The sequence below is a fragment of the Microcaecilia unicolor genome, chromosome 6, assembly GCF_901765095.1.
Source record: "Microcaecilia unicolor chromosome 6, aMicUni1.1, whole genome shotgun sequence".
Lineage (NCBI taxonomy): Eukaryota > Metazoa > Chordata > Amphibia > Gymnophiona > Siphonopidae > Microcaecilia > Microcaecilia unicolor.
This window is the reverse complement of record NC_044036.1, coordinates 5355918-5370614: the sequence shown is the minus strand read 5'-3', so window position 1 is coordinate 5370614 and position 14697 is coordinate 5355918. Positions and strand designations below refer to the sequence as shown.

The 14697-nt window shown below is 44.9% G+C and overlaps 1 protein-coding gene across 1 annotated transcript in view; it reads left to right on the top strand.

The window, feature by feature from the left end:
• The window catches only part of CFAP57 (cilia and flagella associated protein 57), a 457479-nt gene that overhangs the window by 207633 nt on the left and 235149 nt on the right, over positions 1–14697 (top strand). The window contains exons 10-11 of the mRNA XM_030205491.1: positions 1958–2170; positions 3683–3856. Coding sequence (XP_030061351.1) covers positions 1958–2170; positions 3683–3856 — 387 coding nt within the window. The remainder of the gene's footprint in view (positions 1–1957; positions 2171–3682; positions 3857–14697) is intronic.

The window sequence follows — 14697 nt, the reverse complement described above, 5'->3', positions numbered from 1 at the left end:
CCAGTGGTCACTAACCCCCTCCCACCAAAAAAACCCCACTTTAAACACTTTTTTTCCAGCCTGTATGCCAGCCTCAAATGCCGTACCCACCTCCATGACAGCAGAATGTGTTCTGTCCTCCGACAGCCTTTTCCTGCTTATGATGTGGCTCTGGGGTGAGTGTGACACCTTTTCTGTTATTTGCACTGCAGAGTCGCATCAGCAATGCATTGTGGTGGGTGTAGGTATTGGTAGTTGGTAGGCTCTACTCCCCTGGTGCTTTCCCCCTGCTTACTGGGTCAGAGTGTGCCCTGTTTTGTTTCCTGTTGTAGTCCATGAGGTAGTGGCCATTTTTGTAAGCCAGTTTTAGTTCCCTTTCCTGTGCTACCCTCGTTAGAGAACTTAGTTATTACCTTGAATGGTGCTGAAAGAGGGCATTATACACCATTGTGCCAGCTCTGACCTACTGCTAATCTTAGTAGTAGGGGACTCTTTGCCAGTGGGGCACAGCCTCTGATCTGCAGTTAACTGTGAATAAACGTGCATATTTCAAGAAAGGACTTTTTCAGAGAGATTAGTCTTCAGGTGTCAACTGGTGTGCCAAAGTTATACAGCAGCAATAAGTCCTAGAGGCTGTATGCAGGTCCCTGGAGCAGTTTTAGTGGGTGCAGTACATTTGTGGGTAGTGAGTTTGGGGGGGGGAGGTTGGGGGGCTCAGCTCCCAAAGTAAGGGAGCTATGCACGTGGGAGCTTTTCTGAAGTCCACCGCAGTGCCCCCTAGGGAGCCCGGTTGGTGTCCTGCCATGTCAGGGGGGCCAGTGCACTAAAAATGCTGGCTCCTCCCATGGCCAAATGTCTTGGATTTGGCCGGGGTTTGAGATGGCCGACATAACTTTCCATTATCGCTAAAAAACGAAGCCGGCCATCTCAAACCCCGGCCAAATCCAAGGCATTTGGCTGGCCGGAATCGTATTATCGAAACAAAAGATGGCCAGCCATCTTTTTCAAAAATACGGGCCTGGCCAGCTGTTTGCGACACCGCCAAAATACATCGCCGGCCATGTATTTCGCCGGCGCCATTCGATTATTCCTCTCGATGTTAACCTGAGATTCTAAAGATAACTTAGTATTTAATAAAACCCCCAGTACGCTTTTAGAAGATGAAAATTGGTAAGTAACCTGACTGATCCTCACGCTATTTTCCTCTATATCTGTAGAGTGACTGATTACTAAGAATTTAGTTTTTTCTGCATTAAACTTATGCTTATGCATTTTCATCCATGATTCTAAGGTGTTAATGATGTTTTGAAGTAAAGCTGAATGAAGTGAAGCCAAAGAGGATATTGGGACTATGACTGTTATGTCATCTGCATAGCTATCAAAATAAACACCAATGCATGGCCTAATGAATACATATAAACATTAAAGAGTAGTAGAGATAATGGTGAATCCTGAGGACCCCCACTAAGATTACTCCATTTCTCTGAAGAATTGCCATCCGTCTTTACCCTGTAGAATCTATGTTTTAAGAAAGCAGAAAAACCAATCATAAACCTTTTCAGTTACCCCTAGACTTTCCAGTATTTGAATAAGAATCTCATGATCTACTAAAAAAGGCACTGGATAGGTCAAACTGTAGCACCAGGGCCTTTTTACCGTCACAAAGAAGTTGACGAATATTATCAACAAGTGACCTGGATTGGCCACTGTTGGAAACAGGATGCTGGGCTTGATGGACCTTTGGTTTTTCCCAGTATGGCAATAGGCCACACTGGGAAAGACTGGCTAATAGGCCGAGATGATTTCTCTCATTATGTGGTAGGTGTATTGGTCATAGGCTCACGAAAGAAAAAGAGAATATTTTCCTAAAAATGACAAAACCTGGAGGACATGTCCTCTTAAAAGAAGATCTACGGTAAGCCTACATTATATTGACTTATTTTAGCATACCCTATTTTGTTTGTTGCTCTGCCTTTAGGTGCGTTCTGTCGTATGGAGTGCAGATGACAGCAAGTTAGTTTCATGTGGCATGGATGGAGCTGTCTATGAATGGAACTCACTTTCGGGCAAACGTGAATCTGAATGTGTGCTCAAGTCTTGCAGCTACAGCAGTGTAGCAATCTCAGCTGATGCTAAGACCATATTTGCTGTAGGGTCTGACAAGACACTGAAAGAGATTTGTGATTCCCAGGTAAGCAGTCTTGTAAATATTCATACAGTTCTTTTTATCCCACTAAGACTGTTAAGGGCAAAATTACTCTGCTGTAAGCACTCAGGGGCCAATGCAGAAAGTCACGCAGTAGGGCCGGGTACTAAGGGCCTTCTACCACAAAATAATAGCTGCTTATTTAGAGATTATGGAGCAATGGGCTTCATTTTATAAGCTTAAACTAAACACTGCTAAAACCTAAGATTTTGTGTTTATCTCCCCCTACTAAGGTCCCTTCTAGTTCAATGTTGAACATTTGAGGTTTGGAGTTTTCTTAGAACCTTCACTAAAGCTATTAGGAATTCTTTTGGATGCTTAGTTAACTATGAAGCTTCAAATTTCACAATTTTTCATAAGTAAAACTCATTTTCAGGTAGCGGTTCAGGCACTGGTGCTCTCTCAGCTTGATTACTGTAATCGCTTTATACCGGATGTTCTTGGTCAGCTGCAAGATTGATCTGTGAAAGACAAGTTTGATCACGTCACTACTTTTTACTGCGATCTCTCCATTAGCTTCCCATAGAAGCACGATTTAAATTTAAGCTTTGTACACTTATCCACAAATTATTCTATGGTTTTGTTCCAGGTTATCTGGTGGGACTTATTTACTGTAGGAACAACGGTTCATCCCCTTAGATCTAAGGACCGTTTTTGGTTCCTTCTGTAAATTATGTGACGTATAAGTCTGTTCATAGTTCCTGTTTTATCTGTTGTTCTTCGCAGTTGAGATTGGTTGAATCTTATGTATAGTTTTGTAAATTAATAAAGGCTTATCCGTTTTCCATTTATTTAATGTAATTTTGTGCTTATGGTATTGAGAGAGTTCTGACTGGTTTGTGTATAACTATTAGTGTATCTTTTTTTCACTAGTGATGACCTAGTTTTTTTATTTAACTTGCAATCCGCATTGATCCTTTGTTGGTATATATCGGAATATAAATTCTATTGTATTGTATAAAATTGAGAAAATATACTGTGACACAATTATGGTTGTTAAGCTTATGAATTCGAGATAAGATTCTGAATGTTATACTTTAAGAATAGATCTTTGCACTTTTTTTGGTTCTTTTTAGGCTGCTCAAAGAAGGAGAAATTTTCTGCTCCTTTGGCCTAGAATCCAGAAGATTGGATTATCAAATGTGGGCTGGGACGTGAGCCAGCACATGCTTTTCTGTTCCCGGGACCACCTTGTGTATGGAAGCTGTTGGAGGGTAGTGCCACCTTGTCTAGGAGTAGAGTGCATACTAGCTCTGCCTCCAGCGCATGGACTTTCACTTCTGTCACATGTACATTTGAAACTCAAAAAGAACAGATTCATGGGAAGGGGAGAGGCAGATTACTGGCAGTTGTATTGAATGTGGTCTCTTTGCTCATTCCTTAATATCCATGAAGTAACTTTTGGAAGCTATGAGCTGTCTGGATCCTGTGATGTGAATGTAACTGCAGATTTCATAGAACGAGTAGTGATGAAAACTGATTTCCATTGTGCTGTAGATTCTACGGGAGGTACCATCGTTTGATATGGCGTACACTGCAGTTGTTGTTTCACATTCTGGACGCATGGTCTTCACTGGTACTTCTAATGGAATTGTTCGATCCATGAAATACCCTCTGCCAGTGCACAAAGAATTCAACGAATACATAGCTCATGCTGGTCCGATCACAAAGGTAAGGGGAGGCTCCTCCTTGTCATGTCCTACAAGTATTCGGTGTTTGCTAGCTTTTCCAGGATTTGCACCATTGGCCAAATTGTATGTTTCAGTGAATCCCGTAGTGAACAGAAACTGACACAAACCAGGGCCACCGAGAGGGGAGGCAAGATTCCCGGGCCCGGCCTCCAAGGGGTGCCTGGCACAGGAAAAAGGCTTCTGGGGGCAGGGAGAAGGTTCTGCTCCCTTGGTCTGTCTCTTGCTCCTGTGTGGCGGAACCCGGGTGATTTCGTTAACTCAGTAACCCGGGTCCCGGTACATAGGTGCAGGAGAGACACAGACCGAGGCAGAAGCAGACACAGGAAGGCAGCAGCCCGAAGACGGGGGCGGCGGCTGTAGCCCAAGTGGGGGTTGGGGGTGGCAGCCTTGCCCCGGGCTCAGCTCTGGCTCTTGGCGGCCCTGACACAAACTCTACAGGGGCAAAGTCAAAAAAAGTGCTAAATTTACTTTTTATTACATTGAAATGTAGAAACAGAGAAAAATATAGGCAGATAAAGACTATATGGCCTGACCAATCTGCCCATCCATGCCATCTACTCTCCCTATCACTCCCTTAGAGATTCTATGTACTTGACTTCAGGTACTGTTTTCATCTCCACTACTTCCACCAGGAGGCTGTTCCACGAATTCACCACCCTTTCCATGAAGAAGTATTTCATTAGTTACTTCTGAGTTATCCTATGCCCCTCATTCCAGACTCGCCTCCTGTGTATTTATGCCACATAGATATTTAAATCTCTCTGTCATATCTCCTCTCTCCCGACTTTATTCCAAAGAATACATATTGAGATCTTTAAGTCTATCCCCATATACTTTATGATGAAGACCACTGACCATTTTAGTAGTCGCCCTCTGGAGCAGCTCCATCCTGGTCTCCAGAATTTTATTTTTTGTTACATTTTTACTCCACGCTTTCCCACTCATGGCAGGCTCAATGCAGCTTACATGGGGCAATGGAGGGTTAAGTGACTTGCCCAGAGTCACAAGGAGCTGCCTGTGCCTGAAGTGGGAATCGAACTCAGTTCCTCAGTTCCCCAGGACCAAAGTCCACCACCCTAACCACTAGGCCACTCCTCCACTCTAAATGAGAGGTCTCTCTGGTTAACTTTTGTAGATTGTGATTGATAAAACAGTGTGGATGTGTACATATTATTTAAAAATATTTGTTACCACATACAGGAGCCCTTTTACTAAGCTGTGTTAGGTGCTAAGGTACCATGCGTCCACTGAGATTATAGAATACATTGTCATTTAAAGTGCATGAAGGTAACATTCATACATGGAATGCTAGGTGTGCTCAGCAGTATCCTATAATGGCAGTGCGTAAATACGAAGGCAGGTGTCTAACATTAATGCGCATAGCTCATAATCTGTTCTATTTAGGCACATTTATACCTGCTGTTGACACAGTGTAAGTGGTGCAGCTAAATGTAGGCACATCAATGCTGACTGACGTTTCTATTTTATAAAGACGCTCAGCGCACTGCACTTTTGCCCCCTTTGTGTTATTCACAATATCATTTTGCAAATTTTAATAAGCATGAAGAACATACTGGGTCGGACAGAAGGCTCCTCAAGTCCAGTATCCATTTTCCAAGTACCTGGCAGGATCCCTAAACGTACCCTTACATTTAGATGCACTCTGTTACGCCAGACACCCAAATGCAGCAAGGCTGCAGTAACCTGAGCTATAAGCAAAGGCTTTCCCAGCTGACCTTGTTAATAATGGTTTATGGACTTTTCCTCCAGGTACTTGTCCAGCATTCTTTTGAAAGTAGTATGACACAGGGGATGGAGGAAAGGCTCTTCACTTTGAGAATAGATGACTGAGGGGAGATATGATAGAAATCTATAAAATACTGAGTGGAGTGGAAATGAGTAAACTCAAATCAGGTGTTTACGCTTTCAAAAACTACAAATACCAGGGGTTCAGGCAATGAAGTTATTGAGTAACACTTAAAATAGATCAGAAAAAAATATTTTTGCTCAATGTAACATAGTAACATAGTAGATGACGGCAGAAAAAGACCTGCATGGTCCATCTAGTCTGCCCAAGATAAACTCATATCTTGAATTGTACCTGTCTTTTTCAGGGCACAGACCGTATAAGTATTTCCCGCCTCCCAACCACCAGTCCCGTCTCCCATCACCGGCTCTGGTACAGACCGTATAAGTCTGCCCTCCCCTATCCTAGCCTCCCAACCACCAACCCCTCTTCCCCCCACCTGCTCCGCCACCCAATTTCAGCTAAGCTTCTGAGGATCCATTCCTGCTGCACAGGATTCCTTTATGCATATCCCACGCATGTTTGAATTCCGTTACCGTTTTCATCTCCACCACCTCCCGCGGGAGGGCATTCCAAGCATCCACCACCCTCTCCGTGAAAAAATACTTCCTGACATCTTTTTTGAGTCTGCCCCCCTTCAATCTCATTTCATGTCCTCTCGTTCTACCGCCTTCCCATCTCCGGAAAAGATTTTTTTGTGGATTAATACCTTTCAAATATTTGAACGTCTGTATCATATCACCCTCCTTTCCTCCAGGGTATACATGTTCAGGTCAGCAAGTCTTTGGTCATACCTCTTGGAACGCAAATCCCATACCATTCTCGTAGCTTTTCTTTGCACCGCTTCCATTTTTTTAACATCCTTCACAAGGTACAGCCTCCAAAACTGAACACAATGCTCAATGTACTACTACTACTTATCATTTCTAAAGCGCTACTAGACATACGCAGTGCTGTACACTTGAACATGAAGAGACAGTCCCTGCTCGACAGAGCTTACAATCTAATTAGGACAGAAACAGGACAAACAAGAGATAAGGGAATATTAAAGTGAGAATGATAAAATAAGTGTTCTGAACAAGTGAATAAGGGTTAGGAGTTAAAAGCAGCATCAAAAAGGTGGGCTTTTAGCTTAGATTTGAAGATGGTCAGAGATGGAGCTTGACGTACCGATTCAGGAAGTCTATTCCAGGCATTTTTATTTTGTTGCATTTGTATCCCACGTTTTCCCACCTCTTTGCAGGCTCAATGTGGCTTACAATACATCATGAGTAACAGAAATACATGAAAAAGTATGTGATAACTGCAGGATTTTGGGTAGTATGATAATGATAAAACATAATAGTGTTTCAGCAAACAAAAATACTAAGAAGTATCTAAGAAATATATAAGAAATGTATAAGAAAGTATACATTTAGTAGTAGTTACAGGATCTTGGGTATCATGATAGTAAAAAACATGGTGGTGTTTTGGCAATTTGATATAGTAGAGGTAGTTTTGGATGTGCGTATAGGAGTTTATATTTGTTGATCATTGTTGTATGCAATGGCGTACCAAGGGGGGGGGGGGTGGTGGGGGCGGTCCGCCATGGGTGCACGCCGCTGGGGGGGTGCCGCGGTGCGCACCTGTCAGCTGAGTTCGCTAACTTCGCTGCAGCTCCCTCTGCCCCGGAACAGGTTACTTCCTGTTCCGGCCTGGGCAGAGGGAGCTGCAGTGAAGTCAGCAAACTCAGCTGACAGGCGCGTGCCGTGGCACCCCCCCCCCCCCCAGCGGCGTGCACCCGGGGGGGCGCGCTGCACCCGGGGGGGGGGGGCGCAGCGGCGCTCCGCCCCGGGTGTCATGCCGGCTAGGATCGTCACTGGTTGTATGCCTTGTTAAAGAGATGAGTCTTCAGTAGAATTCGGAAGTTAGCTAATTCATAGATCGTTTTTAATTTGCGCGGCAGCGCATTCCAGAGTTGTGTGCTCAGGTAGTAAAAGGTTGACGCATGCGTTAGTTTGTATTTGAGACCTTTGCAATTATTGCATCTTTTTATTGGTTATAAATTCACATTACAAATCATCAATTCAGGCTAACAGAGCCAACTAACCATTCAATATATCTCTATATATATAAACCACAGCCCAACCCCCCCTCCCTCCCTCCCTCCTGGTATCTCAGACATATATAGTTATAGTTCCAATGCAGTAGACCCATCGGTTTCTATATATTATCCTGTCAGACCCCGCCATTCTATATAGGAGGACCAAGTTTTAATGAATCTCATCATTCCCCCTCGCTTCAGGGCTGTGAGTTTGTCCATTAAACAGCAATAGTCCACTTTAGCCAGCACTTGATCCACGGTGGGTATCACCTGTTGTTTCCAATATTCGGCAATTAAAGTCCTGGCTGCTGTGACAATATAGGCTAAAAGTCTATAACAGGATCCCCGGCCCTCCTTGGCCGAAAAGTTTAATAGACATAAACCCGGATTGGGCACTATCTCAGATCACAACCCATTCTGTAGTCTGTTCTGTAAGTCCTTCCAGAACTGTTGTATCACCGGGCATTCCCACCACACGTGCCAGAATGAGCCCTCTGCTCCGCATTTGCGCCAGCAAGCTGCCGATCCATTTTTAAAGATGCGGGCCAGCCGAGTAGGGGTCAGGTACCACTGATACAACATTTTATATCCATTTTCCAGCAAAGGGGTAGCCACTGAGAATGTCGGTAATCTTTTGAACAACCTTTTCCTAACCCCTAGTTCATATGTAGTGCCCAGTAGAGCCCCCCATTTATTTATGCATTTATCCAATGGCTGAGTCTTATGTAATAAAGCTCTATAGATGCGTGATATCCCCCCTTTACCTTCTCCCGATCTCATAGCTAATTCCAGCTCCGTGGACTCTAGGGACAGATCATCTTTCGCTTTCTTCTGAATAAAATCTCTGATCTGCATATAGAAAAACCTATCCCTGTCCCCTAATCCAAACTCCTCTTTTAATGTAACATAGTAACATAGTAGATGACGGCAGAAAAAGACCTGCACGGTCCATCCAGTCTGCCCAAGAAGATAAATTCATATGTGCTACTTTTTTTTATTTGTACTGTCCTCTTCAGTGCACAGACCGTATAAGTCTGGCCAGCCCTATCCCCGCCTCAGAACCACCAATCCCGCCTCCCAACCACCAGCTCTGGCACAGACCATATAAGTCTGCCCAGCACTATCTCCGCCACCCAACCACCAGCCCCGGCACAGACCGTATAAGTCTGCCCAGCACTAGTCCCGCCTCCCAACCACCAGCCCCAGCACAGACCGTATATGTCTGCCCACACTAGCCCCGCCTCCCAACCACCAGCTCTGCCACCCATTGTAGGCTAAGCTCCTGAGGATCCCTTTCTTCTGCACAGGATTCCTTTATGTTTATCCCACGCATGTTTGAATTCCGTTACCGTTTTCATCTCCACCACCTCCCGCGGGAGGGCATTCCAAGCATCCACCACCCTCTCCGTGAAAAAATACTTCCTGTGTTGAACAAATGAAAATTCCCATCTTCCCATATTTGCCCCAACAAGCGTAGGGAGGTCGCCGACCACTGTCCGTATGCTCCTTCTATCCAGCCAGGCGTAAAATCCGATGCATAAATAATAGGTGTAGTTAAATGATATTTGCACCCTGGGAACCAGGCTGCTCTACATCGTGCCCACTCTCCCAGAGCCACCCTCATCTGGCCCCTCAGTCCCGAGAGGAGGCCTCTCAGTAGCGGTAATGGAAGCCATGCTACAGCCCATAATGGCACTCCCTTCAAACCCCACTGTGCTGCATAAGTCCATAATTTAGTCGGGCCTCTCTGGACGGTGGATAGAATTTAGAATAGGGCAGCTTTATAATATAAGCTAAAGTTGGGTACCCCCATGCCCCCATCTTTCCTAAGCTGAAATAAGATATTACGTGTCACTCGTGGGGGCCTTTTTACGCCAGATAAAGGCAAACATTTTCTTGTTAAGTGTATCAAAAAAGGTATGCGGTATGGCAACTAGTACAGCCATGAATAGGTACAACAGCTTGGGAAGCAATGTCATCTTTACTGCTGCTATCCTACCCATCCACGACATATGCAGCCCTCCCCATCTCTCTAACTCTTGCAAGAGCTCTCGTTGTTTAGGGATAAAATTTTCTGGAAATAGATCCTCCGTATCTGGTGTCAGATTCACCCCCAGATATCTAATATACCTCGAGGACCACTGAAAGGGGATTGTAATTTCTCTTGCAGCTCGTCTGGACACTGTATTGGCATTATCTCGGATTTTTGAAGATTAATTTTTAGGCCTGTGACCTGACCATACCTCTGAATTATCTGCATCACAGCTTGTAGCGAACTCTCCGGCTGCGACAGCGTCAGTAAAACATCATCTGCATATAGCATTAGTTTTGTTTCATATCTCCCTATTCGTATACCTTGTACCATGGGATCTTCTCGAATCATAATAGCTAAAGGCTCCATGGCTAATGCGAACAAGAGCGGGGATAAGGCACAACCTTGTCGTGTGCCCCTATATAATTCAAAAGGATCAGTGTTTGTGCCATTTATCCGAAGCTGACACATGGAGGGGCATAATCGAACAGAAACGCCTATCTCCATGGGCGTTTATCTCCGAGAACAGGTCCGTGAAGGGGCGGACCGAATCGTATTTTCGAAAAAACATGGACGTTTATCTTTTTTTGAGCTGGGCGTTTTTGTTTTTCAGCGATAATGGAAACCGAAAACGCCCAGCTCAAAAACGAATAACTCCAAGACATTTATTCGTGGGAGGGGCCAGGATTCGTACTGCACCGGTCCACCTCACATGCCAGGACACCAACCGGGCACCCTAGGGGGCACGTTTACAAAAAAAAAAAAGGTAAACAGCTCCCAGGTGCATAGCACCCTTCCCTTGGGTGTTGAGCCCCCAAAATCCCCCTCAAAACCCACTGCCCACAAGTCTACACCATTACTATAGCCCTAAGGGGTGAAGGGGGGCACCTACACGTGGGTACAGTGGGTTTCGGGGGCGGTTTGGAGGGCTCCCATTTACCAGCACAAGTGTAACAGGTGGGGGGGATGAGCCTGGGTCCACCTGCCTTAAGTCCACTGCTCCAGTGACCTGCATACTGCTGCCAGGGAGGTGGGTATGACATTTGAGGGTGAAAATAAAAAGTTGTGAAACGGCATATTTTGTGGTGGGAGGGGGTTCGTAACCACTGGGGGAGTCAGGGGAGGTCATCCCCGATTCCCTCCAGTGGTCATCTGGTCATTTAGGGCACTTTTTGGGGCCTTATTCGTGGAAAAACAGGGTCCAGGAAAAGTGCCCTAAATTCTCGCTAAAAACGCATATTTTTTTTCCATTATCGGCGAAAGGCGCCCATCTCTGATCGGCAGATAACCATGCCCCAGTTCCGCCTTCACCACACCTTCGACACGCCCCCATCAAAATTGTCCGCATCCGCGACGGAGTGCAGTTGAAAACGTCCAAATTCGGCTTTTGATTATACCGCTTTATTCGTTTTTGGGAGATAAACGTCTGTCTCCCGATTTGGGTCACAATATAGGCATTTTTCTCTTTCGATTATAAGCAGGATAGGCTGTTGGTAGAGCGCTGTGACCCAGCTTAAATATTGTCCGCCTATTCCAACCTTCCTCAGCAATGCAAACAGGAAGGGCCACAGCACTCTATCAAACGCCTTTTTGGCATCCAACGACACAAAAACCGCCGGGTGTCCAACCTGTTTGATTCTATCCAATATATATTGTGCCCTTCTGGTATTATCAAATGTTTGCCTATTTGCAATAAACCTAACTGATCTTCATGAACCAGTCGCGGCAGCACTTTTTGCAACCGGTTGGCCAAGATTGTGGTTAGGATCTTATAGTCAGTCCCCAGTAGAGATATTGGCCGATAGGAGCCACAACTCTGCGGGTCCTTATGTGGTTTGAGTATTAATACCACCTCTGCCAATCTCCAGGATCGTGGAAGCCCGGAATCAGCCTGAATAGCATTAAACACTCTATGTAGGATGGGTGCTAAGAGGGAGCTAAAGCATTTATAGAATCTATTGCTATATCCGTCTGCTCCCGGGGCCTTTCCACTGGGTAGACCCTTGATTGCTGCCGTCACTTCCTCTAGTTCTATGGGTGCTGATAATAGCTCCTGTTCTGTCCCCCTCAAACTTGGTATATCTATTTTGTTCAAGTAAGTCTGTATAAGTTCTTTAGCTACATTCTCCTCTGGTTGATAAAGTTTCTGGTAATAGTCGACAAAAATTCTCCTAATGTCTTCCATTTGATCCCAGATCTGCCCATCTTCTGTTCTCACTCTACTAATAATATTTCGACTCCTAAGCTGCCGTAATTTATATGCTAATATTTTGCTCGCCTTGTTGTTAAATTCATAGTATTCCTGTTGTGTCCACTGCATCTGCTCCTTAATAATTTTAAGATCTAACTCTAAGAGCTGCACTCTGGATTTATGTAGTTCCTCTTGTTGACTGGACGTAGCTTGATTTTGCTTAACAAATAGCTCTAGATGTTGTACCACTTGTCTTAAAGCTGTTTCTTTTTCCCTATGTTCTTTCTGCAAAAATGATTGCAGTGATATCATGGTACCTCTGATCACCACCTTCAGACTTTCCCATAAAATCTCCGGTGGTGTCCCTGGGGTATCATTAAACCGCAGGAACTCCCTCAGTTCTTCTGTAATTTGTTGAACATTTTTTGGATCGTCCAACACTCCATCAGGAAATTGCCATCTCTTATGCCTAGCCATCCCAGGGATTCCCCATAGTGTGATAGAAATGGGGACATGGTCCGACCAGGACCTTGTCTGTATCTCTGAGGACTCCGCCTGAAGGGTCACACCCGCACTTCCCATCCACATATCTATTCTTGAGTTAATATTTTGTGCTGATGGCAGCTTCTTTTCAGATTGCTGTCTGGTAAGGCGTGTCCAACGCTGTCTCGCCGGTCGTGAATTCGCATCCACTCTACCCTGCTCCTCCAGATCTTCCATGGGTGGCTCTACCTCTGGCCATGTTGCACGTGCCTCCTCCACATTAGCAACCCAACTCCATTTTCCTTCTTGATTATATGCCAAAGCAAATGGGTGCTGCCATCTGTAAGTAATCCCTTTATCACGCAGATATCTAGTAAAGTTCTCATCTCCGCTCGCCTTTTTAATGTGGCAGGAGCTAAATCTTGATAAAGTTCAATAGGAAAGGAGTCCCACTGCAGCACTTCCATTTTTCGTGCCTTACTGAGGATCGCTTCTTTAACCTTGTATTCCGAAAAACAGGCAATTATATCCCTGGGCACATTAGCTTTCATCCGCGCCAGCACTCTATGTGCTCTGTCCACTTTAATGGTTTCAGGAGCCACCTGTTGCCCTTCTTCAGACAGCAGCATGCTCGCTATTTGTTGTGTGACCCGCTCACAGTTCAAATATTCTGCCTGCTCCGGTATGCCTCTAATGCGCAGGTTTGATCTTCTTCCCTTATTTTCTAGATCTTCCACTTTATCACTTAGCGATCTACAGAGAGCCTGTTGCTCCTTCAGTGTAGTTTCCACGGTATTCAAGGCCTCCTGCTGGGACTCCACGTGGTTGTCTAGCTCCTCCACCCTTCTTCCCATTTCTGTAATGTTGCCGTGGAGGTCTGCTGCTAGAGTCGCGAAATCGTCGCGGATCCCTTTGATATCTTAGCGGATCACCTCAAGCAGTGCCCAGAAATCTTTCGCCGAAAGTTCACCTTCCGCTGTACCTTCATCAGGCGAAACGCCGCGTCCAGCGGTAGTGCTTTTACCACGCTCTTCTGCAAGTGCCATCTTGTCCGCTGTCTGGCCTGGCCGATAGATGAAGTCTTTTAGGGACTTACGGGAACCCGCAATCTCCTTTCCAGCCATCGCTGCCCAGCGTAAGTCCTCCAACAAACGTATGTTGAGTTTACACTTTCTATTACCGCAGGAAGCAGTTATATATTATCGTTCTTCGACACTGGCATGTGGAGCTGTTCTCTCACACTGCCATTGCTAAGTGTGATGTCACTGCTCTCCCGTCAGGATTCCAGTCTAACCACAGTACTGAAACAGCACTAATCACTCTCATGGCCAAACTCAAATAAATGATCGCAATGGGAAAGAACATACTACTCCTACAATTTGATATGTCAAGCACCTTTGACATGGTCGATCACGGAATATTACTACATATCCTTGAGTACCTCGGAATTGGAGGCAATGTTCTCAATTGGTTTAAGGGATTCCTAATCACACGATCATACCAAGTGACATCTAACTCGACCACCTCAGCCACATGGATACCTGAATGCGGAGTCCCACAAGGATCCCCCCTCTCGCCAACTCTGTTCAACCTAATGATGATACCCTTAGCCAAACTACTATCAAAACAAAACCTTAACCCATACATATACGCGGACGACATAACGATTTACATCCCATTTAATCAAGACCTAACGGAAATCTCCAATGACATCAACCAAAGTCTCCAGATCATGCATTCATGGGCGGACGCATTTCGGCTGAAACTTAATGCAGAAAAAACCCAATGCCTAATACTCACCTCTCAACATAACAAGGACAAATTCACCGCCATCAACACACCAAATCTAAACCTTCCTATTTCGGACACCCTAAAAATTCTTGGAGTTACCATCGATCGACACCTAACACTCGAGAGCCAAGCAAAAAACACAACCAAGAAGATGTTCCATTCAATGTGAAAATTAAAAAGAGTAAGACCTTTCTTCCCAAGGATTGTTTTCCATAATCTAGTACAATCAATAGTGCTCAGTCACCTAGACTACTGCAATGCGCTATATGCCGGCTGCAAAGAGCAAATAATCAAGAAACTTCAAACAGCCCAGAACACTGCAGCTAGACTCATATTTGGTAAAACAAAATATGAAAGTGCGAAACCTCTACGAGAAAAACTGCATTGGCTCCCATTTAAAGAACGCATCACGTTCAAAATATGCTCCCCAGTCC